The following is a 26,913-nucleotide window of genomic DNA, read 5'->3' as shown; positions in this document are numbered from 1 at the left end:
TTGATCTTGAGATGGACATATAAATATAGGCATACACACACACAAACACACACACACAGACATACAAAGGCTTGTTCGTTTCACGCCTCATCACTAGCTTCCAGTTCAAAACTTCCCTCTAACTGAGCCTCCCAGAAAAACAATTTTAATGGAGGCGGAGGAGGCAAAGAGAATCCCTCCGATCGTTATTTCCGGCAAATGCACCTCTTTGTTTGGATCCCCTTGACAGGCACAGAGGACGATCCCCCTCGCTGTTCGGCCGAGTGGGCGCGGGAGTTCTCTTACCGTTCCCAAGGACGAGCTGTCGCTTTCAGGAAACTGGGATGGGAGCTGGGGAGTGGAAGGGCTACTCAAGCGCCACGCTGGGAGGAGGGAGGGGGGACGGGAAGCAAGTTTTGGGTGAAGCCTTTTTCCTTTCACTTTTGGAAGCGCATCCAGGCGAAGAGAACAAAAGCGTCACCGCGGCCGGGACTCGGCGTGCAGCTCTTCCCAGCTTCTGACATCGCTACCTGTTGCACCGGGAGAAGGAGGGAGTGGTGGAAACGAGAGCATCCAGCGCACAACAAAGCGCCAGCCCTTTCACCTGTCCTCCTCCTCCTCCTCCTCAGCAGCAGCCACTTGACTCGACCGCCAAATACCGACAACAATACATTGGGGGGAGGGGATTGGGGAAGGGAGGCAAAGGAGCTCTACCCGGCAAGGGCGCATCTGGCTGGAAAATGGACCCGCGGCTTCAATAGTCCCGCAGAAGCAACAAGTCGCAGCCCGGACTCGCTCCACAAGCTGCGAAGCACCCAGGATGGCGCACGCACACGTATCCAGATCTGCCGGCCTGGAGTTCCGATACTCTTCATAACCTCCAGGCAAACCTGCTTCCATTGAGAGGATCGCAAACTACCACGTGGAGCAAGGGAGAAGCGCGCCCCAAATAATGCAGCTGCTAAAAGAAAATCCAGGGGGAGGGAGTGGGGATGGCCGTGTTATCCGTGCCCCAAGAGAGAAAAGTGACTCACCTAAGGGAGGGGAGGATTTGCTCTCCTAAATGGTGGACGGAACCAAGTGCCTGCTTGGCCCCCTCCCCCGCCAGTCAACAGCATCTCCCGCTTGTCCCTGTATCACCGCCGAAAGGCAAAGCGCACCACTCGATTTGGTTTGCGTTTAATTTTCTCATGCAAATTTACTCGATCTCGAGTGAAAAAATAACATACCGAAACGGAGGCGTGAAGTACACCGAGGAGAAACCGAGTCACGGATAATGGGTCGTGTAAGTCTCCCATCTCCCTTACTACCCCTCCCCCCAAAATAAACTCTTCAGCCACGTGCATTTAGAAATGGAAAAGGGCAAGCGTTGAGGGGATCTAGAATTATATAAAGTCTATGCAACCGGTCGCCGAATGCCTGCATGCACTTTTTTTGGATAATACAATGGGAGTCTGTGTTACTCCGGAAGGACAAAAACACTGAAACCATGATAAAGCTAAAACTCTTTCTTAGCACGTGCTAGCTGTGCAGAAACTCCGACCGTGCCTTGCTACCGAGCACCCGCCCGACCGCCATCAGCCTATTGGTCCCCTAGAACAGAGCGGGAAAATCTGGATGACATCACCTTTGTCCTCCAATCTGTGCGTGAGTATCTTCTGAGCTGGATCTCCAAGACCATTTCGTTGGGATTTCTTATACCGTACATACGGTACTGGGTTACTATACTCATGTTCCTCAGTAAAATAAAAGAGCCAATCTACCGGTGCAGAAGATTTAGGTAGCTATCCTAAAGGATTGCAAAGCAATATTAGGCAACTTTTGGGGACCTGGAACCTTCTGAGGTAAAATGGGACTCATAAAATGGCTGCCACAGGAGATTTTTCTGCTTACAAATGGTTGCTGTGAGTGGCTATAGCCAGGAACAGAGCTCCATTTATCTAATCAGGATGCTGCCTACCATTCACTAGAAACTCTGGGGCCAAAAGGCATTCCTGTAAATAAATACAATGCAGGAGGTTCCTGCTTCACTTCACTGTTTAATCTTGCTATTAGAAGACCCTTTAAGGAAAGTCAAGTGAGAGATGGAACATGGTGAACCTCAGAGGTTTTGGAACACAAGTACACCAGCAGGCACCAAGATGCAGACTTGTTCTAAACATGGGCCTTTCCAGAGAGGGGCAAGGTAACATAATGTGCATGATGATGTCCTTGCACAAATGAGGCAAACTGTTTATGTCATTGTGCAATGATGTCATGATGCAATTTTTTTAAAGTCCTGATAAAGATCTAGTTCATCAGGGAGAATAATTTCTTCTTTAGGCAATATATTTCCTATTCCAATAGAGGAGAATATATGTAGCTCAGGGTTGAACTATGGAGTTCTTGTTGCTCTCTGAGCTTGGTTGTTTGCTTGCAGACATTTCATGACCAACCAGGTACTGTAACATCATCGGTTCCTAGGAAGAAAACACAGAGACCAGAACACATCCTCTCCAGCTGCCCAGCACTCAGATAAGAAAGGATCAACACCAGACAAACAGGCAGAAAATAATACTCTAATCAAAGAACCACCGAGGAAAACCACATCCCCACCAAAACTGGCAGAGCAAACTATTATTTATAAACAGGCAGCAAACCCCACTGATGAGGTAACCTGGTTGGATAATGATAAGTCTGCAAGCAAACAACCAAGCTCAGAGAGCACCAAAACCTCCATATTGCCTACTTCCAGAACTAGTGGCATTGTGCATGTGTTTTGTGTTGAGGGGCATTAAATCTCCCATTTCCAGCAATCTGACGTATTACAAACATCTTACCAGTCTATAGCATCATTCCACTTTATTGATCTCATAGATTGGAGAGATTCATATGGCCCGATACACTGTGCTAAAGATGTTTCTGAAAACCTGGCTTTCTCTCCAGACTGGGTTAGAGTAGATTGTGAACCTCTTACGGTTTCTTGTTTTTGTTTGTTTGTCTGACTGTCTGTTCTTCTGGATGCATATTGTTCTTTTGTTCATTTTTTTTTTGTTGTTCTGACTTTTTTTTTTAATGCTGTATGCCTCCCAGAGGGTTTACAGAATTGGGCCGACTTCTAAATTTGACAAATAGATAAGAGGCAATGCTGATTTATATATTACATGATCCTGGCATATTTTTTCTTGAACAACTACTGAGCGAGCTACAAATCCTTGGAAGAAATAGTAGGAGACATGAGTGCCTTCAGAGGCATTTGGGTATTTCTGTAGAAAGTCCAAAAGACTTTGAGAGTTTCTCAGCATCCTAACTGATGCAAGGTCTTTCCTGCCTATTTCTTTATAGGCATAGTAGGGTATGAATAGAGGGTTTAGAAATGCAAATAAAATCAGGGTATGTAACTGTCTGAACTGCTTGCAGATAAGGCAGATGGGACTGAAGAGGAGAGAGAAGTTATTCATACCTGCAGTGCCTGAGCTGAGGTAATACCTATCCTGCTATTTAGCTGTTCCTCATCTCTTCCAAGATATCTAAGATATACTTGAAAACGTGTCTACATTAAATATGTAAATGGTACCCATCAAATTAGTTCTAGCTTCACAATTGACAATACAATCCTACACTTTCTACTCAAGAAGTACATTTCATGGAGTTCAGTAGTACATACTGTACTCACAAATAAGTGGGTATAAGATTGCAGTCTAACATACATATATATTTTGTTGCAATGGATAGATGGGTAATAACATGAAATTATTTTAAAGTTAATATAGTTCGCCTTGTGATATTTGTGTAATATAAAGTACTATTCTTAGGTTATAGGTGATAAACTAATAATAGAGACAGGTTTTCATTTGAGATATTCATCTAATTCCAAAATCAACGTTTGCCATTACTAATCAAATCTGAAAGCAGCATGGTTGCTATCTCATCTAATCATCTATAGCATTCAGGTATCCCCCATTTTGCACCAAGCAAGGTAGTCTTGGTTACGATCTCCTACAGTTTGGTGTACCTGTAAAGCTCACAAATGAAATAAGGATCTCCAAGCAGTTTAAGCAACTGCATAAACACTCCTCTGCTTAAATGCATATTATATATTTTAATGAATTGTATAGCCAAAAGTATCTGTAACATGAGAAATAGCTTTGGACATAATCAAACTCATATTAGCTCATATATTGCCAATTGTCAAGGCAGTGATCAGGTGGCCAAGCAATTGGTTCTTTTAGTTCTTTTAGATCCAGAGACAATGGACACACCACCAGGTGAGGAGATTTTAAGCTTTATTGTTAACTCTAGCAAACAGATTTAAGCAGGAATATAAGAATTAGCAGATAGAATTAAACAGAAATACAAAAGCATAGTATAAAAGCATAACATACCAAGCAAGATGATAAAACTCTTCCCCTACTGTCAGGAGCTACCATAAGGTCACAGCGAAGAGACCCCAAGATGGCTTAGATAGCACAGCTCCTGATACCAAGGCCTGTGCCCATGCTCCAAGACTCAAGGGGCAATACCAGGGTTTTTATCAAAGTCTGGTACGGCAGTCTCATGACTCTGTTTCCGTGGCACTGAGACTGTGGGAGTGACCTTGGCCAGATAGTTCCCAGGATCTGAGAACTACACAGATAAGCTAGTGCTTAACCTAAACAATCCTGAGGGTTTCCCTCCCCCCACCACACTTCTAAGTAGAAGTGAAAAACAAGCCAGCTAAACATGATGACTCAGTGAACTTTCTTAACATGTGCGGGAGAAATCAAAATATGTCACCTAAACTCCTCGATATAACCATGGTCTTCCACATTGCCACTACAACTCAGTACCACATTAAACATCCCAGTCATGTGAAATGGGAAAAACTACAAGTCAATGTCATTATTTTTTACTCTTGGGTAGTGTGCTATCACCCATATTTCAAAATACCTGTGGCCAATTCAGACTTCCAGTCATGTATCTCTGGAGAAGATTAAACCTGCAATCAGGAGTTGATATTTTGACTATACCAAGCAATAATGTGTGGGGGGTTTTTTTCTTATGTATTTTGTGAACTAGCCAAATGTAGTTTATTCAGTGAATCTTGGATAAACAAGCCATGTCTTGGTGAAATGTGTGAATCCAATTTTATTGATATAGAATATTAAGAACATGCTACACCTCTAGAAGAGAGCCAGTCTGGTGTAGTAGTTAAGGCATCAGGCTGGAAACTGGGAGATCATGAGTTCTAGTCCTCCTTTCAAGATGAAGCCAGCTGGGTGACCTTGGGCCAGTCACTCTCTCTCAGCCCTAGGAAGGAGACAATGGCAAACCACTTCTTGCCAATGGAAATCTTGCCAAGAAAATGGTACAGACTTGTCCAGGCAGTCACCAGGAGTCAACACTGACTCAAAGGCACACACCTCTAGAAACATACACATAATGCAAAAATATTTGCCTTGAAGCTGTTGGATTTCAAGCTAGCAACAGAAAATTACTCTATTTTCTTTCTATCTTGCAGCATTTTTCACTTTATTTAATTTTACCCCCCACATCTACTTCCTATTTTAGAACTTACCAGCCATTAATACATAGTGCTTTTATATTTTGTTTAAAACATGTTAAACATTTTCTTGGGAATGAATGGGCAGGTCCATACCATATGGCAGACATTCTGTAGGAATACCTATGACATGTTCCCACGAGCCTTAAAAGGTTGGGGATCCTTAATACATAAATGGTTCTCTTTTAAAGGTAGTTTTTTTGTTTTTTGCAACTGTATCAACTCCTTTGTTATTTTGATAGAAATATATTTTTGTATTGTGTTCTAATGTTAATCTATATTTTGGTAACTCAAGGTCTGTAAAGCAGTTGAAAACAAATGTTTGCTAGAAGAATTGGAATGTGGACACTGAATTCCATGTTTATGATAAGGCAGACTTAACAGTTACACAGTGAATAATTATTCTGAGCAAGATAGGATAAATTATTTAATTATTGCAACATATAAAACATACAAGATGAATTGCATAGACTGGTTTGAATCATTTTGTCAGCAGTTTCACACATTAGGGCTATATGGTTCCTTTGAAAGAAGTGCTGGAAACATACAGGAGCACATAGAAAGCACACTTTTGGAAACATTGAAACAATAGCTGTGCACATACATGTGTGTGGACGCAGCAAGAGCAGCTTCTGAAGCAGCCATAAATGCTTGGAAAAAGACACAGTACAGTGCTTTCTTACATCTCCTTTGGCAGAAATGACAGCTTCCAAATGTTTTCTGAAGCCAGCTAAGAATCTTTCTGTTCTTCTTTTGGATTTTTCCTCATTCTTTGCAGACCTGTTTTAGCTCAGAAATGTTCTTAGGTCTCCTTGCATGCACTGCATATTTGAGATCTCCCCACAGATTTTCAATAATAGTCAAATCTGGGGACTTTTCTTCCTGTAGGTATTTCATGATTGACTTGAGGGTATGATTTAGACTATTGTCTTTCAATTTCTTCATTGACTGGGTCATTAGCTTCTAGAATATGTTGTTAATTAGCTGAACAATATTCCCTGTGCTACTGGCTGCCCCACAACCCACAACTAAATATAGCACCTCTATGCTTAACAACTGGCAAGATGTTCTTTTCTCCGAAAGCTTCACTCATATTTTTCTCCAAATCTATCTTGTGAAGTTGAGGAAGTTCCAAAACATTTCAGGCTTATCAAGGTTTTCTTCTGCATACAATTACTTTTGTGATGAAGTCAGAGAAAAGATTTCCTTCTTACAACTCTCCCACACAGATCATTATGATATAAGCAATGCTGTTCTGTGGATTTGTGGTAAAATGGATGCAGTGTTAGCTAAACCTTTCAGCAGGTCATTTGCAGTGATCTCTCTGTTCTGTTTTGCGGATATGACCAGTTTTCAGGCAGTTTGAAGCAGCCATTTATCTTAGTCCTCCAGATCATGCTTTGACTTCAACAGTTCTATATAACTTCTATTTTTTTAATGTTTTTCACAGTTGGAATTGCTAGTTGGAAGCATTTAAGAGATTTTTTAATAGCCTTCCCCTGCTTTGTGAGGGTGAATTATCTTCATTTTCAAATGCTCGGACAGCTGCTTAGACAAGTCCACAGTTGTTGAAAGTAGACAGAACAACAGCTGCAATAGTCTGAGAGGTTAGAAGGGTCAGGCTGTTTATCTGTGGAATTGCCTTCACCTGGTGAACTGCAGGCCTAATGAGTCAATCATCTTTTTGGCCTAATTAATAACTTTATATTTTAAAAAAAGCATGGAAGGATGTCTAGCTCCTGCACTTTCCCCATTCACTGTTTTCATATTTTAAATCTATAAATAATTGCACTCAAGTGTGCAGAAAGATGCTGTAATGTGTAGTTGCAACTATTGACCATTTTTCTCCACAAGAAAGCTTATGCAGCCCCTGTGGGGCCAGAAGCATTCCTGGAAAGAAAAGTGATGGCAGAAACAGGTATTTTGCTTTGTGGAATTCCAGCATTCTATTTTTTAAAATGAAAAGAAAAAGAAATGTCTGGAGGGTGCCAAGGAGATTTCTGCAGATACATTAAGATACACAGGTGGCATGGTGCCTTTGACCCATGCAGGAGGGCATACCCTGGATTTCATCTTCGCTTCAGAGCAGATGAGACATGGTCTGAAAATGGAGGACATTAACCCTTTGACTTCTTCGTTCAACTGCCCTGGGCCTTTGCAAAGATGGTGGATTGGTTAGTGTAGTCCACAACAGATGTGATGGAATGTATCTACAAAGAGGAGGGTGACGTGGTGGGTAGCAACAGAGAGCAAGGCTATCAGGAAGGAGGAGGTGCATTCCAGGAAGGAAAAGGAGACGAAAGACAACACAGTCTGCAGGGGGAAGCATAAGCAGCCCAGGATAGCCACTCCCTAGAATCTCCCAGGGTATAGTTGCAGTAGTATAGACTTAGTCTGGCAAGATTCTGCCTTTATGGTATAAGCAAATAAAGGAACTGGACTCAAGTGGACTGTTTCACCGTTGTTCTTGGGCTGGGCCTGACACCAGGCACATAATGGATCCAGTGGGCTTCCAAAGAGCACAAGAAAATTTTCCTGACAGTTTGGCAAACTCTCTTAGCATTTCTTTTATTCTGTTAGGGAAATGTTTAAAAGGATCTTAACTTTTTTTTTAATTCATTTTTGTTTTCATTGTGTTTTTATCTTTGTGTTTGCTGCCCAGAGTCACATTGGTTAAAATCAGTGGCCATATACCGTATTTTTCCGACTATAAGACGATACTTTTTTCTAAAATCCTTACCCTAAAAACTGAAGGGCATCTTATTCAAGGAAGTCAGCCGAGAATCGCGGTTGCAAAACTGCCAAACTTTGTTTCTGCAGAGAGGCTTCCTCCTATTGTTAGCCTCCAATCACGAGTGAAATAGCTTGTCTCCCAAACAGACTTCCTCCAATCACGAGCCTGATGTAACTGACGTCAGCTGATGCTGAACAAACCAATTAGAGGAAGGCTGTTTGCACAGACAAGCTATCGGCAGTTTCACTCCTGCTTGAATGTAATTAGTTATGCAAAAGAGCCTGGAAATAGAGCTGCAGAGAGACGGTTTGGACCTCCTCCCACCGAGTGTATCAGGTAAATATTAACTAATTACTAAATAAAAATGTGTTCTGCACTATCTTTAAAATACTGATTTTTTAATTTTGGGCTGGAAAAGTGGGGGGCGTCTTGTACATGGGGGCGTCTTATTGTCAGAAAAATACGGTACATTTGTTTAAATAAATAAATGCCTGTTGGCCATAAAATTAACAAATTATCAGTAATTCTCTGCGCTAATTGAGTCTGCAGATCCTGCCCAGCTGCCCTATTCCGTTATCTGGACCCTGTTAAGGAAAGATGGATGGGACAAAATGCCACACTGGATCTATTTTCAGTTTTCCTGGCAGATAAAGTTGCTGGTACCCCCTCTGGGTTGGCTGCCAGTTGGATGAGCCTGGGGCAACGAGTGAGTCGCTGTCAGGTGTTATAATCTGGGATTCTTTTGAGATTGTAGAACCTGAAGATTATAGAACCTGAAGAAGTGGACAGGAGTGTCCGTAGTTTGAATTCTGCAACCTATGGGCTTGACCCCTACCTTTTGGGCTCCTTTGGGTAGCTAGGCAGGTAGCAAGTTGTTGGATGCAGGACGTAGTCAGTGCTTCTTTGAGGGAAGGGATAATGCCATCTTCTTGGAAAGAGGGCCAAATAACTGGGTACTCCATGGTAGACAGCATTCTTTGGAACATCCTCTCCCTGGAGGTACATCTGCACTCCCAAGTTTCCTTGAATTCCACAAGCTAGCTGGTTTGATTGTGGCCTCTGTGTTAGTCATTTGAGATGTCGCAGTTGTTTTAGTTATATTATTGTTATTTAATTTTATTTGGAGATTTCTACTGATTCCCCCCCCCCCCGACATTATACTTTATTTATTTATTTATTTATTTATTTATTAAATTTTTCAACCGCCCATCTCCCCCCAATGGGGGAACTCTGGGCGATTCACAACAAACATTAAAAACATAAAATATATAAATACATAAAACCTTAATTAAAAACATTACTAAAAAGGAGGAAAGACCAAGAGGATGAAAAATCTGAGGCTGGAGGCAGAAGGCCTCTATGGGGCTAGCCATCCCCATGCTTGAGGTATTCCCACCCCACCCCAGGCCAGGTGGCAGAACCAGGTCTTCAAAGCCTTACGGAAGGCCAGGAGTGTGAGGGCCAATCACACCTCCGGGGGCAGAATGTTCCAAAGAGCAGGGGCTACCGCAGAGAAGGCCCGCCTTCTGGACCCCGCCAGTCGAAGTTCTTTTGTTGTGGTTGTGAGCTGCCTAGAGTCGTTCAGGATTGGGACATCTTATAAATAAATACATAAAATTGTGCTTTCTGGGGGAACCAGATATTAAATAATACACAAGAAGAATTTATCCATAGCGCAGCAAAGCCAATCTTTCTAAAATGATTCATATTGCGGACTTTGATTCACATAATAAAGGAATGCCAGACAGAATTTTTTTTTTAATTAGTTCCTTTGCTGATAAAATCCAAGAATGCATTTTTCTATTAATGCAAAGATCCACATCCATTTATAGCAGCACCCAGTGGAATGCTATCGGTTGTTCTTCTCATATAACCCACATTTTTGCAATAATGTCATCACCAATAAGACTGTTTGGGTTCATACATTATGCAAATCCTGTAACATTGTTCAACTTAATATGTTATCTGAAATAAGCCTTTGTGTCTTATTCGGAAAACCATGGTTAAAACATTGTGGCTTAATGTTGTCAATATATGAACCCTGCTAAGTGATGATCATATAAATTATCCATCTTAATAATTCTTTAATGTTTGGTCTGAGAGCCTATCTGAATGCTGTTGTTTTGATGCTAAAAGAACCATCTTGTAATTTCCTAGTCTATGTTTATTAACAGATGGTTGTTATTTACCCAAGTTCTATTTAGAACTTAATAATTCTTCAGTTACTATATTATTTCTCCAGAAGTATCCTGCCTTCTCACTAAAATCAACCTTGCCTTTTCCCACAAGTCTGATTGTGCTGGGTTGGTGTATGCATGAGTTTTACATAATCTTTTGACAATATAAAATATCAGTTTTTCAGGTGATGACTATCCATCCTTCATCTTCTATAATAATTATTTATCTTCCAAAGCAACTTCTTCCTGAAAAAGTCATTTCTGAATTCAGCATTCTCTTACTTTAAGAATCCATTTTGGGGGAGAAAGCTGGAACATAGAAGAGCCAGTTTGGTGTTGTGCTTAAGGCACTGGGACACTGCGTTCTAGTCCTGCCTTAAGCACAAAGTCAACTGGGTGACTTTGGGCCAGTCGCTCTCTCGCAGCCCTAGGAAGCAGGCAATGGCAACTCACTTCTGAAAAACTGTGCCAAGAAAACTGGAGGGATCTCTCCAGGAGTCAACACTGACTTGAAGGAAGGGAGGGAGGAGGAGGAGATCTTCAGGACACACTTTTTGCATGAGCAGCCTCCGTTTACAAGTAGGCTCTTCCACCCATTTTTGCTTACCATCCACTTGCATTTGTTTTTCGTACCCAAGGTGAATCAGAGTAGTGCAAATTTTCACAAATGGTGAAATCAGTTCCTGACCCCCAGCTACCCTTTCCCATCAGGCACATCAGTCCAGAACCGCCCCACCAAATGTAATTAAATGGACCAGCACTCCTGCAAACAAGTATTCTTTCTTAAGCCAAGCACTATCCTGCATGTCTATTTGCATTTGCATCTTAGAGACATTTGTTTTAAGGCCTCCTTTTCTTCTGTTGTAATTTCAAATAGACAAGCCTTTCCCAGAGATATGTAAATGATATACTTTATTAATCCAAAGCATGCTTTCCACTTGTGAATCCACATTTCAACTCTTTAACCCACTGTTTCTCAACCTTGGCAACTTGAAGATGTGTGGACTTCAACTCCCAGAATTCCCCAGCCAGCAATGCTGGCTAGGGAATTCTGGGAGTTGAAGCCCACACATCTTTAAGCTTCCAAGGCTGAGAAACACTGCTTTAACCAAAAATTGGTTACAAAACAGCACGCGACAAGGGATAAAATCTCAGGGCACTCACCCTTATTAATCAAAATTTTTAGCCTCGTGCAATAGGTTAAACCTTAATTTTCATGTGGACCACTACCTAATCACTAAAAGCTTTTGAGGGCTACCACATAACCCAGAGAGTTGGCAATGTGGTATTTACAGGTGCCACATCACCAAATTCCACAGACCCCCCCCAAAGAATTAAGAGAATCAGTGCAGTGTAACGGTTAAGGCCATGTTTCCCAAACTCACAGGGACACAGCAGGATATGTTACTACATAGTAAATGGAACTGCTGTGCGGCTCCGGACACCACAGCAGAGTTTTAGAACCACCAGGGTGCTGTGAACCAAGAAAGTTTGTAAACCTCTGGGTTAAGGTATTGGGTTGGCATCAGAGAGAGTCCACTTCTAGACACCATAACTTTCTGACTGACTTTGGGCCAATCATTTTTAAGCCCAATCTCTCACATGGTTGTGGGGGGAAAATAAAAGATGGAACACTCTGTACGCTACTTCAAGCCCCTGAATGAAAAATGGAATATAAATCTAATGAATAAATAGAACCCATGAGTTTTTAATGTTTCTGAAATACTGCAAGACTATGGGTGAGAAAGTTGAAATGTAAGATTTGCTTATCTCAGATGCTGGCCATTTGGAAATAAAATAATTTATTGTGGCATCCACAGCACGGATCACATACAGTGCCTTCACAGACTACCAATGGTGCTAGGCAACAGGTTAGTATCTATTGCCTAAAATTTCAAATTGTGTTTGCTATGGTAAGAAATATTCCCTAGTGAGGCATATTCTTACATCTGATATTTTATTTAACAGAGACTACAAAGGCATGTCAAAGATTCTGTAGTTGCATGGCATACGTGCATTTGGATGGAGGATTGACATAAAGGCCTTCAAACTCAGTTGTACTAGAATTCTATTTTGCAAATGATTTAAACTAAAATATTCACTCATAAAATGTGATGCCACCATCTTAGGAACATGCAAACCAGGATGTAAACTGCTTAACAGGAAAATATAGAGGGCAAAATCAGTTATTGTTGTATTGTCTGTGATTGAATCTCTTGACATGTGACTTGGGAGTTACCATGAAGCTAGTAAAGAGAATTTTTAACTCTACCACTCTGTACAATGTCCCTTTTATGGGTTAGTATATACAAACACAATTGCTTGATTGAAAACACAATGCAAAGCTTTTTCCATGCATCAGGAAATAGCACTGGAGGAAGAGACCAGCAGTGTAATTTGGAAAATGGCATGGGAGGAACAGCTAAAGGCCTCTCCACCTCCCACCCCCACAAAATTAAGTCAAAATCATTGTCTAGAGAGTCAATTACAGTATCATCAGTAATGTGGTTTAAGCCTTATTATAGTGGACGACACAATTCAGGCAGCAGCCTATTCACATTAAAATCACAGGGGCAGGACTCCGCACACTAGGCAAAAATGTGCTTGGCTATTTTGTGGCTCAATGTGCCTTGTGCATCCTATCCGGAAGAGGCTAAAAATACAAGAATTTTAGCAACTTGTGTGACTAGCAATTAAGTCTGTGGTTCACAGCAGTTTATCCATAGAATATTTAAAGAATCAATTGAGACAGAGAAAGGAACATGGAGGAAGTCTGTTTGCGGTCCTGACAGTTTACAGGATCCTAGAGAGGAGCATTAAAGTCTGGGGATATGTGTGGTAAACTTAAAATATTCTCCTCTCTATCCACTATACAGCCACAGAATACTCAGATTCTGGGATAGAAGAGAGACTCAGTCACAAGTCTACAGCGGGAATGGTTTCAGGAGGATGAAGAGGAAAAAAAGCAAGCATCTTCTTTAACTTTCAAGTAGTAAATGGCTATTTTAGTCCAGCTTGAGTGCTGAAACTGAGTAAACATTAGGGGATGAGATGATCCTCTTTGGTTTTATTCCCATAATACGCAGTTCACAGTTAAGTTGATCATAGTTTATTCAGTGTACTCAGTTGGCTCAATTTAATGGCAGATTGAATCCTAAAGTAACCATATAATATACTGGGCTAAAATGTAGCTGATTTTATTAGATTTATCCCATTTTTTTCCTCCAGCAACTCTAAGTGACTCACACAGGATTGTCCCTCCATATTGTCCCCACAACAGTCCTGCGCTATAGGTTGGACTAAAAGAAGTGACTGGCCCAAAATCATTTATGAGTTTCCATGGCTGAGTATGAATTTGGAACTGGATCCCTGCATCCTGGTCCAGTATGTTAAATGCTGCATAGTATCAATGAACTAATCTGTGGTTGAACATGTGTATGGATAAACCAGTATTTTTAATATCTGCACCCCATTTTAATAAAATTCTTCTGAATCTCTTTGCTAAACTGGAATATATATATTGTCAGAGGGTTTAAGAATATGGAAGAGCGGAGACTTTTGATTAGCATTAAATTCCTGTCCCTACATACATTAGAAACGTCAAGAATATAGCCTTTACTTAATACATGAGCAGTTAATTCCCTCATTTACCTGTAAAATTAGAAAGCTCAAAGCTTTCTAACAGCTGGTTACTATGCATCCCATGCTGATAATCCAAAAGATTCCCCACAAAGCTAGTGGACTAGTTGAATTTATTTGAATTATATTATGTAAGATTCTATCTACATTCATGGAGTATACCACACCACAAACTAATTGGTCACATTTTAGTCTAGCCCATACGGTCAGTTCAATGTGGTATGCAAACCTAGAATGCTGGTTTGATTCCAAAAGTTAACCTTGAGGAAATATGTAATACACAGAATATAAGGCTGCAGACTGCATGTTTGAATGTTCCTTCATGCACAAAAATCTTAGGGAAGGTAGTTTATGAAATAAGCTACAGAGGATTCAACTATATTCTGAAACATTTTTCCAATTATTTCATTTAATTGTGCAGACTGACAATCTTTGTAAAACGAAAACATATGCTGTGTTGTAAACATTGGCTTGTTTTATTGATGCTGAAAGTATACTGCTCCTTGTTTAAAAATCAAACATCCCTTTGCCCTTAGTTCATGGTTATGTTCAACAGTTCATTAAAAAATCCACCAAACCATATTTTACCCTGGTGGGTTGTACAAACCTAACCCATGTAATTCATGGTTCACTAGGTCCTGCATACACAGAAAAAAAGATTATATAAACCATGGTCAAGTGAACAATAGGTAAACATGTCATGCAAACAGAGCCCATCTATTGTGCTCTAGGAATCCAGTAGGACAGTGTCAATCCATTATTACACAAACTCATCACTGAAACATTGTCTGCTAGAATGTAACCATTTTTGTTGAATTTTTTGGTGATATTCTCTAATAAATAACCATATCAGTATTTGGTAGGCAAATGTCATTTAAAAAAGAAACATTGTGGTTTGTACTTTGAAAAACACAGTATAAAATATTTCCAATTAAGGATTTAACATTTAAGTGCTTTAAAAAATTGATCAGGACAGAAACTTTTTGACTAGTGATATATTCAATGCGTATATATTTACAGTACAATTCAATTCCAAGACTGAGTTCAGGTCTATGTGGGCAGTTCCTCCCTCCCCACATATTGATCTGCAGTACATATTCTAAGATTCATCAAAGCTGCCACAATACTTCACCTAATGACCTAGTATTTCACATTCGCTTGAAAAGGGGTTATATAAAAGACAAAACGGCCAGATGATACCCTGAAGAGAGACCATACCAAGAAAAATATTGTTCATAGTGTGCATTTCCCTTCCCCAGCTCCCTGTGCTTTTTGTTATTGGGTCTATTGCAATTGGTTATGGAAGACTAGAAAAGGGAAACAAGTTTAACATGTTACTTTGGCAATGAGCCAAGCTAAGAACATTTAAATTATATTTTATTGAAGACTGGAATGGAAATTTGATATAATTACTCAGCTATAAAATCCATTTGTGAACCCTAGAAGTATCTTGGCCATTTTTTTACTGTAGAACACCCAATCAGAATTGAAGGGATGTAAGGCAGGATTTTCACATTGCAAGGTCATACTGATAGGACAAATGGTTAATGGGACCTTTTAAAGCACATTCCTTATAGCTGCATTTTCCCTACAATAGCCTTCTGTGAACATAAGCCCATATCCCATTCTAGTCTTTTGGTCTTCCACTGAAAATGCTATTAACATTTCCTTAATACATGCCTATTCCTAGAAAGCATGCAAGCACAGAATACACTCAAAGATGCACAAAGAGATGAAGCTTCAGCTGGCAGGGAGGGGAGGGAAAGGGGACAAGTTTCTGTATTAACAGCTCTGCATATGAGACCCATCACTGTAAAATATTTTTTACTGACAGTGCAAAAATACACAGCCACAAAGTCTAGAATAATGACAAGAGCCAGCAGGGTTTTAGGGTTCAGTTCCAGCTGATTTTATTTCCTTTGGGGAAAAGGTTATTTACAGAAAGAATATGGACAATCTGACAGGCAGTGAACTCGGCTTTATTAGCCAGCTTTTCCCTCCCCTCCCCACCCCACCCCACCATTGTATTATGGGCAGATTGTTAAACAAAGATATTCCACACAGCATATTGCACAGGATGGATGACCAAAAAACCAAAAAAAAAAACCAAAGAAAAGAGAAAAAACCCTTAACGGAACCTCTTCATTAGGCAGATGTCCTTGTGCCTGTCATGTTATATTAACATACATAAACACACAATCTTTTTTGCTTATTATTATACAGACTTAAATGTACAAAGATGTTTTCACTTTTTCTCATCTTAAACACAACAGCTATAAACCTGAATACATATGCTATCATCATGCCATAAGAGACTAAAACAATTATACTTAGCGACAAGTATAAGGATTAAATAGTCAAATACAAGAATGAAAAATGCAGTACATAGTGTTGCAAACTCAAATCGGCATTTAGATAGGTCCAGTGATTTAAATGGCATGGTTTTTGTTTACTTTTTTTTTTGCTTACAAAAAGTGCAAAAGATGTGGTTTTGAAGTTAAAGCTACAGGATCCCTTTTTCCTGAAAAATATTCTTGTTGCTCAATACAACATACCGTTTATTTTGAGGGAGGATTTGTTAGAAATTAGCCCTACAGTGGATTAGAGTTCAATTCCTCTCTCAACTCACAAGTAGAGTTGAATCGGTAGATAGAAGAGATACTGTCTCTTTAAGAAGCCTGCAGATTGGAGTGTAAACATGATGAAAGTAGGGACTGATTTTGTGTGAGAGATTAACCAGCAGCCCTATTTATAATCAGGAAATCCAAAACAGCAATTTACACCCCTTATATATTTTTTACAAAAATACACTGAGAAAATAATCAAACGTTTTCATCTTCTCTTCTGTTTTTAAAAGTGTCAAAAGTCTACATTTAAATATAAAAAATTAAAAGTTAAAACTCTAGCCCTTCAGTGAAGGTGACATAAAAATGGTGTGGGTAACAAACAGAACTACCAAAAAAAAAAAAAAAGACAAAGGAATACAAGTAAAAACATTTGGCCAGTATAAATACTTCACTTATAAAATGGCATCCAATTCCATTTAGAAAGAAAAAGAACATTTCAAGAATGAATCCTGGTGTGAAAAGAGTCTTCATTTACAGCTACAGAGGAACACACGCACATACACACACACACTGAGGAAAAATTTGGTCCTGTGTTCTTTTTGAAGTCCAGCACAGATTTGAGTTGCGTTTGAATCCTTTAAAGAGTTAAGAATGAAAAAAAGCTGGTGATAATTTTTGTAGGAATCAAACATAGCGCCATCTATCTGCTTTTTATATTATTCTAACACTATTCTTTTTAAACTGTTCAACAGTCTTACAAAAAACTCCAAAAGATAGGATAACATGCTATATTAAACCCCACCAGAGAAATAATCCAACACCATCACAATTCTGAGTAAGAAAAACACATTTTTGCAAGAAAGAGCAATCGCCCTCAATTTCCCCTGTACCACATCATTACAGAAACTTGGTATGTTCTATATCTGTCTCCATTAAAAAAAAAAAAAAAAGTTGTTGAAATTCCACATGACTTCTATGAATATAAGGTAATGTGACTTAGAGAATCAGCACCACCTTCTCCCATAAACGTGCAAATCCTTTTCGGTTTTATTATTATCATGTTTTCAGCCGAATTTCCAGTTCGTTTTAAAATGCTTGCCTCTCCTTTTCCTTCCATTTAGGATTCAGTCCAGTTCCCAGGGCCATCCTCCTCCCTCATCCCTTTTGATGTATAGAGAGAGAACCCTCCAAAAACGCAAATTGGCTGCAGGTCTGTTTAAAGCACACGAGCTTTAGCTCCTAACCCAAAGACATATCTAATACACATAGCAGAATCTACCTTTTCCCGTCCCTCCAAACCCTTCCAACAAGAAGCAAAGATGTGCGCTATTTCCACCCCCTCCTGCTGTAGTTGCCATTCCTGTTTAAGCCACTAGATTCTCACCAGAGTCTGAAACGTGCTTCTCATTCTTCGGCTGCAAAAGAAGGATGAAACGTGGAAAAAAAGGGGGTGGGGATCGATGTAGTTAGATATTTCTGTGGTGGCTTTTTCGGCGAAGAACGCGTTGATCCCTTTTGCCGCGTTAGCGATAAAAGCGCGCGCACACCCGCCCCTCAAGTCAGTTTCAGTAACGGGGGGGCTGGGGGGCGCACTCAACGACTGTGGGCGAAAGGCTCGCTCTTCAGTTTTGCAGCGCGCCTGGGTCCGAGTGCCATGTCCGCGTCTCTTTCCCTTCCCCGCGCGCACCGCTTGCTCTCCTCTTGAGCAGCTTCGTCCCCCCACTCAGTACGTAAAGACCAAGTTGGAAATGCTGGATTCGAGCCAGTCTCCCGAGATCATCTCACTTACCTCCGGGGTACAATAGTCTGGGAACTCAAAGTGAGAGCCCGAGCCAGGCTCCAAGTTAAAATCCAGATCCCTGTCGAGGGCCGAGGAGCTCAGGCTCCCCAGCGCCATACTGTCGAAACCAGGGCTGGGGTTGAGGTCCAACAGGTCGTCTTCGAACTCGTCATCCGAGGAGGAGGAAGCGCAGGAGGCGGAGGAGGAACCTGACGAGGAGTGCGAGGTCGACGGTGTGGGCGAGGGCGCCCGCAGGCTGGTGTAGCTTCGGTGGTCCGATGGCGAGCAACCGCCCACGGGGGAAGCGGAGGGCTCGCCCCCGTCCTGCCGGCTGCCCACAGCCGCTACTTCGTCGTAGAGGCTCAGCGGGTCGCTGGCTTCGGTGGAAGTGCTGAGGGTCGGGCTGGCCGGAACGGCGCCGCCGGGCGATGAGTGGGAGAAGAGGTAGAGCCGCTTGGCCTTCTTCTCAGGGAGATGTCGGCTGCTGTGGCTGCTGCTGCTGCTGCTACTGCTGGAGGGCGAGGAGGAGCCCGGCGAGGCGGCGCGGGATTTGTACAAAGAATGGTGCTCCGGGGGCAGGAGGGCAGCCGGCTGTTCCGATGCAAAAGAGGACGGAGCTTTCGTGCCGCCGCCGCCACTCAGGCTGAGTTTGGGATGCGGCTTGCCGGCGCCACTGGGAGAGAGTTTGGCGGCACTGCCCTTTTTCTGGGCGAGTTTAGAAGAGTTGGAAGCAGCGGCGGAGGCGGCTGCTCCCTGATTGCCGCCGCCACTCCCTCCACCCCCGCTCTTCTCACCCGGCTTCCCAGAGTTCGTGCCCGATTTCACCTTCTTCCTGGGTCGGTACTTGTAATCGGGGTAGTCCGCCATGTGCTTGAGGCGCAGCCGCTCCGCCTCCCGGATGAAAGGGATCTTGTCGCTGTCCTTGAGCAGCTTCCAACGCTTGCCCAGGCGCTTGGAGATCTCAGCGTTGTGCATGTCCGGGGACTGCTCCATGATCTTCCTCCTCTCGATCTGAGACCACACCATAAAAGCGTTCATGGGCCGCTTGATGTGCCCGCTGGGCGTCTTGCACCAGCTCGGATCGTCCGCTTTGCCCCCCGTCGAAGCAGTCGAGCCTGGAGTCGGAGAAGAGGCGATGCCCAGCTCGATACTGGCCCCCGAGTCCGAGCTCTCGCCGGCCAGGAGTGCTTCCGTGTTCTCCGCGTTGTTTGTCTGTTGCACCATTTTGGGGGTCGGCGCGCGCCGCAGCGGCTGCGGGAGAGTCGGCGGGGCTCAGCTTGGCACCCGCTTGAAACAAAACACTCAACTTTGCCAGTCAGTCGGAGCTCTCGAGCCCCCTTCGCAAGCGCTTCGTCCCCCGCTACTTAAGGCACGACTCCCTCCGAGAAATAGTTGTAGCTCCACACCGCGTTTGCCTCTCCGACACTTTCGCACGCCTTTCACCGCAACTTTGCACTGGGAGGCTCTAAGTGGAAAGAGTGCCTTTCTTTGAAAAAAAAGGAAAAAAAAAACACAGCCGCCAATCCTAGTTCTCCGTCTCTCTCTTTTCCACCTCTTCCCCCACCCCGGCGTTCACAAGTGTTTTTTTTTTTTTTTTGTCTTTCACCTTCTCCTAGTACTTGAGGTGTCTCGGCAGAAGCAGCACGCCCACTGCTAAAAATCTTCTAAGGACACACACACAAAAAAAAACCACAAAGAAAAAAAAATAAAATGCCCACCTCACCAAGCGAAACTAATAATAATAAAAAAATCTTCGTCCAGAACCCGTAATTAGAGGGATCAAGAGTTTTTTCTATTATTATTCAGCGGCTGCCAGGGAGTCAGCTGGGGGGAAAAAGCCCCGCTCATGCAAGCAAGTAGCATTAATAAACGTGTGTCTTCCCGAGAGGAAAAACAGTGACTGGTGCAATAAATGTATATAGTCCCGTCTTGCTTGCCTGTAGATGCACAGCCCCCCAAAGAAGAAAGACACATGTACAAACCGGGACTACAGACTTGGCCTGTCCCCCGCCCCACTACGTACACTTTCTCTTGCTGCAGCTTAGAGCGGTGCTCAATTCCGCCTCGTGCAGCTTTATCCTTCCTCAGTTCTTTTCTAAGCCAATCATAGACTGTATCCAACGCTCCATCGTGCCAAAACCCCTCCCCTCAGTTCCGATTGGCTTGGAACCTAATAACCGCGTGCAATGAGAAGCTCCAAATCTGACCTCATTCCAATTTACACAAACTTTTTAAAAGGGCCAGAAGTGCAACTGAGATTTCTCCCCCCCCTTTTTTACGTTTGCATTTCTCCTCCTACTTCCCTGTGTGTGCGCCTGCGTGTGCATTGGTGGGTGTGCGTGCTCGAGAGAGACAGCAAGCCAGACAGACTCAGTATGAGAGCGACCGAGCGTGTAAGAGAGAGCGAGCGCAGCCGCGCGTCTGTGCGAAACTACACTCCAGTAAGGGGTGGGGAGGAGACAGCTCTGCCCGTTATGTTAGAGGGGGATGGGGAAAGGACACATTCTGTGCTGGAAGCTTCACCCTCTGCATAAAAGTAAAAGTGACTACTTGTATTACCTCGCAAAGAAAAAAAGATGACATGTGTTTTTGTTTCATCTCCTCCTTACTTTGAGGCTGATGAAGTAACAGACCATTCGCCATACAATTAGCATCCTCACCGTGCTGGGCAATATTTCTCTTATGTGCATTTTCCTCATGATCCATGTAAGCAGGGCATAATGTTTTTCCAATTAAAAGATTTTGACTTCTAGCATATCTAATTAAATCTACAAACCAGCATTTACAGGGTAGAGTACCTCTACCTGCTTCTTTGTGGTATTGTTCTTCAAGCACAGCAGCTTCTTGGTCTGCCTGATAAATGTTGTCAGTCAGCTGAAGCCCTTCACCCCGAAGGGATAGGTGGATAGGGTTGTACAGTTACACTGGGCGTTCTTGTGTTCCACAAATAACAGTATGGAGAGCAGGCCCTTCTCCTGTCCCTTTGCTCCCTCCCCCATCGTCATCTTGGGGAAGGCAGAAAACCCTGGGGAAAGGTCTGATTCAGCAGACTTGTAAACAGAACAGACAAAGATTGGTTTACCGGGCAAATAATGCTGTTAGTATCATATACTTCACTGCGTTTGCTCATTGCTCCTCAAGTATGTTACATCTTAACATTCCAGCTCCCCTGTACAGTCCCTGGTCTAACTTCATTAATTCCATGTGAATCAAACAGGCTTGGCAGGACCCATTAAATCAATATGTGTGATGAATTAGGTGCTGAAAGAAACATGGAGCCGTAAGAAGCGGTCCTATATTCGGACCATTATCCCTTTAACCTATTAGTATTGACAGTGACTGACAGTGGCCCTTGAGGACTTTTTCGAGGCTTACCTCAAATGCCAGGACGAAACTGGTCCTTCAACATGTGTGTGTGTGTGTGTGTATCTGAACTACAATCCCTTCACAAGAATGGTTGGGTGATACTTTGTAAAAGATATATGTAACACACTATTTATTCATCATATTCATATGACCACCCATCTCACTAAAAAATGACTCTGAGTGGCATACAATAAAAACTATAAAACAGTCATATAAAAAACCATTAACAAATGAAAAATTGTGATTAAAAGGCAAAGAGGGCAGCAGATATTAACCACAATATACTACCAAACATAGACAGAATCTGGCAGCCATAACTATAGCTAGCACAGCTAACTGGAGGAGTAGAATGGGATGTCTGAGAGAGAAAAATCTTGCCCCTTTCTGTGGCTGGTTTGGTTGATGTTAGGAATCAGAACCCACCTGAACTAGGGTGGCATCATGGTGGTTGAAAGTTAGGTGTGCTTGTCCAAAGCCCTCCAGTTGTTGGATTGATATAAAGTCTCTCTCCCCTTTTCTTCCCATCCTAAGCAATTGGAGGAATTTATTTAGTTACTTATAAAGAGAAATAGAAAAGGCAATAAATACTGCTTCTTCCATACTTCTGCTCCACTAGTGGATCACCCTTGGGCCTGTTCCACTTTAGGACTACTTTACTGTAAGGCCATTATAGATATATTGTAGGTAATGATTGGACAGCCCACCAAATGTTCAAATGCCAGCTTCATACTGCTAATAAGCAGGGTTCCAATTATTATTTATGGCTGTTTAAGAAAACTTATTAAACATGGAGCCAGAGTGTTGAGAAGACAGAGACTGATCACAAGATACATAGCAGGCAGAAAACAATATGCAGAAATGTTGATTTTTCATTTTACCAAAAATTTTTCCTTAACCAAATCATATAAAACAGTAACACATTGTCTGAAGGGAAGCATTGTAAGAGACTGACACCACTGGATGAGTGGTACCACATGTCTAAAACTCCTTTCTGAACCTCCCCACCCAAGAGGCCTACTAACTATCAATGGAAATAATTCTGAGCTAGGTGAACTGGGATCTTAGTTAATAGAAGACAATTTCCTATGTTCTGTTCCTAATCAACTGTTCCTAAGAAATTAATGTATGTTAAATAGAATTGGTACTGTCTTATAAAGTAATCTGAGCTATCTGTTCAGTCTCATGAAAATAATCATATTTTTACAAGATTATAATAAAGTAAAGGGATGTATAATCAAGGGAATCCATTCATATCCCAGGCTGTGCCCACATTCCAAGGCCTTAATCATACAATCAGTAAAATTGTATTCAAATCTTAAATCTGTATTAAAGTCATTAAATCAATCTCCAATCAAGTCATTTATTTATAAATAATAAACAGATAAATAAACAGAATAAACAGATAAAATTTTACTAATTCAGGATTAGTTGGTTTAGCCAGCCTTAAATATAGTTTCATATATTAAAGGCTACTAAGCTCTTAACTCATTGGTTCTTGTTGTACAGTATGATAAATAGAATAAGTTTGTAGCTGGAGTCAAATGCTCTTTAATTAAAAAAGAATATTAGAAACAATTAACAATGTACTATTAATTATGTTTAGACTGGATACTTTCCTAAATATGTCTGTCAGGTTTCTTGTGTACGCTTAAAAAATGGCATAATGCATGCATAGGGTATCAACTGAAGTTATCCGTTTTCTAAAGAATGGATTTCTAAATCTTATTTCTAGATCTAGGTAAATCATCAAACTTCAGGCTCATAAAGCTAAAAGAGGTATTGACAGAGTCTGAACACTGTCTCCAATGTACCCATCCCTAGGACAATTATAACAAACACATTAATGTCCTCTTTGTTTTTAGACTGGTTTTACCTTCAATAATTATCTTTTATTGCTGATTTTATTTTTGCTACCAGATGTGAAATTTCTATTTGATTTTATTGTTTTTAAACTGTTTTAAATCCTGGGGCCTGCAAATGGACTGAAAAGGTGGGATTGCCAGCATCCATCAGGGGAAGGTGTGTCAAAATGTTCAGATAGAGGTCAGGGCAGTGCAGTCAAAGCCCCATCCCTTTTGTATGTGTGTCAAAATCACATGCATGTACAAAGAGGTAGGGTTTCAATCACGGTGCCTTGATTGCCATCTCTTTTTTTTCCTACACTTCCCCAGGGATACCACTGGATGGGATATAAATGTTTTAACACATAAATGGAGGCTGCACGAACAACAGCACTTCAGTTTCTTGCCTTTCATTTACAGAAACAGAATATATAAAATCATTTGCCTACATTGGGTTATAATGAAATTATACAAAAAAGATCTCAAACAAAATTTGACTCTTCAGGCCGAAATATGTTTTTGAAAGAAAGCCCACTGGAACTTCCAGGTAACTGTGATGATTTAAACCAAGGAAACAATCCAATGTCATGTTTGTTTGTTTAATAAATGCATATGGCTACCCATCTCATAGGCATGACTCTGGGAGGCTAACATGCATGCTGACACCCATTCCTTCTCCTTCTCCTGCAGTCTCCCTATACTTCCCATATCTTCTCCAGGTCTCTGAATCTCTACAGCAGATGGGAAGAAGTACAGTAAAGGCATTTGTTCCCCCAGTAGCACTGACTCTGCTGTGGATAAATATACTTAGAAATATCCTCAAATATTCCAGTAATACAAAATGCCAGTAATTTTACTGGCACCATTGCTTTCTAAGTACCCAGTCCTAAATCCATTTACATTAAAATCCCATTTGTGTAAATGATATTAATTTCTAAGAAAGTGCATTTAGGAATTCTGCCTAAGTGCTTACTAAGCCCACTGGAATAAAAAGCCTGCAAAGATGCAAATCAGCCACTAAATTTCTTATACTACGCATGTAACGGTAATTTCACTGTGAACATTTCCAACACCTAAGTCTGAACATACATTTTCTTTTATGTACTGCCCCTTTCACAAACAAGATTCAATAAATGTAAAGTATAACTGAACACAGTCAATGTTCGTTACTAATGAGTACATCCCAGCAACTCTAACAAATATCTGTAACTAAAGCTTAATTTCAGCCTTAATTCTCCAGTTCTGGATAGTTTATGGCTCCAGAAAATTACATTTTGAAGTAGATTCACCCACTGTACTAAGCCATGGTATGTTTTCACCATTTTATTGAGGACACTACTATGGTGTCATTCACATGTAAAACTAAGCCATAAACTATGTTTATACCACAATGATTGGGTTCACACATCATGTATGCTAAAATCAAACAAACCATATAATGGCTGTGTGATGTGTGAATCCTGTCTGTTTTTCTCTGAAGCCTAAAAGTGTATTCTTTCAACAGGGTTAAAACAGAAAATAGGGAAAGAATGTGTTACTCACAATTGAACAATGGGAATCAATACAATCTGAGTTCAGTTGATATGCAAAATTACTTATTATAATTGCATCTTACTTGAAACCTTAGAACATAGCAAAATTACTGGGAGAGGGGAATGAAGGGAGAAAGTAGCAGATAAGAAATTACTCAACACGTTCCTTCCCTTACTGCTCTTCTGCTTCCAGAGATCTTATATGTCATGTTGCTCTGCAATTAAGAAGTAAACTAACAGGTTTTTCATTATATATATTTGCATGTAACATTTAGTTTAATGCTCATTTGGAAAGGTTATGGCAATATCTTACATGAATCAGCTGAGGCACATCTGTTTTATCTGCTATATAGGATGAATGTTTACTAGTAATAATCAGGAGAATGGTTGGGATTATACCTGTGAGTATAATCAGCTTTCCAGGGTTGTTGCAAGAAGGCACCTTAGTATGTCCAATCTGCCCTTAGTCCTCAACCTTCTGTAACATGTAATAATTCATCTACAGCTGCTACGCTTGATCCAAGTGTGATAACTGTTGCCAACAGAAGCATTAACATACAGTTCTTTGAATGAGCATAATAATCTATGACCTGGTTTCCATATTGTGCTAAGGCATGGTTTATTTAGCAATGGTTTAGAAAATAAATTACAATTGGGTTATTAAAAACCCTAACACCAAGATTCACCCATTAGGCTTAGCCAAACCAAATAAACTACATGGTGATTTACTGTAAGAACTCAGCCAGAGCATTATCATACATGCCACATTATGAATTTACACTGCTTGGTAAGCATATATTATTCTATATAAGTGTAAGCTGTAATAACTTAAGCAGCAGCTTTATCTTCATAACGAATGAGACAAGGCGGCTCATCATTCATTTTTATCCACCGTCTATTGGAGAAAGCGTAATTTTCAAGGGGTAACTTAGAATCTGTGATTGTTATAGGAAGGATAAGCGGTGAAAGCCAACAGGGCTGCCATAGGGTTCCCAAATTACACTGATTTTTTGCTGCCTGGATAGCCGTAATATTTGAAAGTCTGTTTATCCCCAGTGTATTTGCTTGTACTTGTCCTTCAGATCAGATCATAACCTGAAAAGGGATGAAACTCTTCACTTTCTTCAGATACTTTGTACAGATAAACTCAGTGTATCATCTGCATATAAAGACAACTTATGGTGCATTGTAGATATAGCTGCTAAACTGAAGACAGTATTTTGTCTCCAATTTAGCCGCTCTATTTACAATGCACCATAAATTTTAATGTATTTAAAATAAGTTCTTCCAAGCCGTAATTTTAGGTCAATGCAAATCTAAACATTTTGAATAATGGAGATACATTTTAAGTTACCTATTAACTTGCTTTCTTTGTGCAATTTAAATTAATACTTCATTTTCATTTTAGGAAAAAATCAGAATAAGTAAGTGGGGTCAGTAAGTTAGCAATTAAGTCCATCAGTAGTGATGCTATGAAATAGTATCTTGCAATCTAAAAGAATGGGACTTTCTAGTTTCAGTTCTGAAATACAGTTCCTGTACTTCATAGGTAGTTTGTGGAGATCAATTTACTGAAGTACAGAGTTCACAGTTGGATCTTTCACTATTTATTAGATTGCTTGGCCAATATTATGTCATGAAAAACAGATCACTAGGTGGCAGTACAGAGCCTCCTCTGTAAAAGAGTTAAGTTATGGAAAAATTTGGATGTAATTAACACAAGGTATTATTTTTTCCAAGAGTTATTGAACAGAATACAGCTGCACGTTTCTGACAT

At 41.0% G+C, this 26,913-nt stretch overlaps 2 protein-coding genes and 1 long non-coding RNA gene across 35 annotated transcripts in view; 1 reads left to right on the top strand and 2 right to left on the bottom strand.

Annotated features, from left to right (window-relative positions):
* LOC112540344 (uncharacterized) overlaps nucleotides 1-1,574 on the bottom strand; it is a 542,784-nt gene extending 541,210 nt beyond the window's left edge. For 20 of the 33 annotated variants that reach the window (XR_015793938.1, XR_015793939.1, XR_015793940.1 and 17 more), the window contains exon 1: nucleotides 205-326. The gene's annotated coding sequence lies outside the window, so the exon portion shown is untranslated. Of the gene's footprint in view, nucleotides 1-204 lie in introns of all 33 variants that reach the window. The other 13 variants (XR_015793973.1, XR_015793972.1, XR_015793947.1 and 10 more) reach the window with 10 other exon arrangements.
* Nucleotides 1,488-14,610, top strand: LOC148213711 (uncharacterized). Its single transcript, XR_015793980.1, has 3 exons — nucleotides 1,488-1,626; nucleotides 3,379-3,440; nucleotides 13,288-14,610. It is a non-coding gene; the product is annotated as an uncharacterized LOC148213711 (long non-coding RNA).
* A 586-nt stretch (nucleotides 14,611-15,196) lies between these two features.
* On the bottom strand, nucleotides 15,197-20,452 carry SOX4 (SRY-box transcription factor 4). The gene has a single exon (XM_007432062.4). The coding sequence runs from the start codon at nucleotides 19,619-19,621 to the stop codon at nucleotides 18,341-18,343; it is 1,281 nt and encodes a 426-aa protein (XP_007432124.1). The 5' UTR covers nucleotides 19,622-20,452; the 3' UTR covers nucleotides 15,197-18,340.
* Nucleotides 20,453-26,913: the final 6,461 nt, after the last annotated feature.

Source organism: Python bivittatus, unplaced genomic scaffold, assembly GCF_059951505.1.
Source record: "Python bivittatus isolate LINGU-HERP-01145 unplaced genomic scaffold, Pbiv_v1 ctg000840_np1212, whole genome shotgun sequence".
Classification (NCBI taxonomy): Eukaryota; Metazoa; Chordata; class Lepidosauria; order Squamata; family Pythonidae; genus Python; species Python bivittatus.
The sequence above is the reverse complement of the archived record's forward strand: the minus strand, read 5'-3'. Positions and strand labels throughout refer to the sequence as shown.

Bases quoted from the DNA above. Each gene is read 5' to 3' on its own strand.
- SOX4 (XM_007432062.4), bottom strand. From the start codon at position 19,621: ATGGTGCAACAGACAAACAACGCGGAGAACACGGAAGCACTCCTGGCC.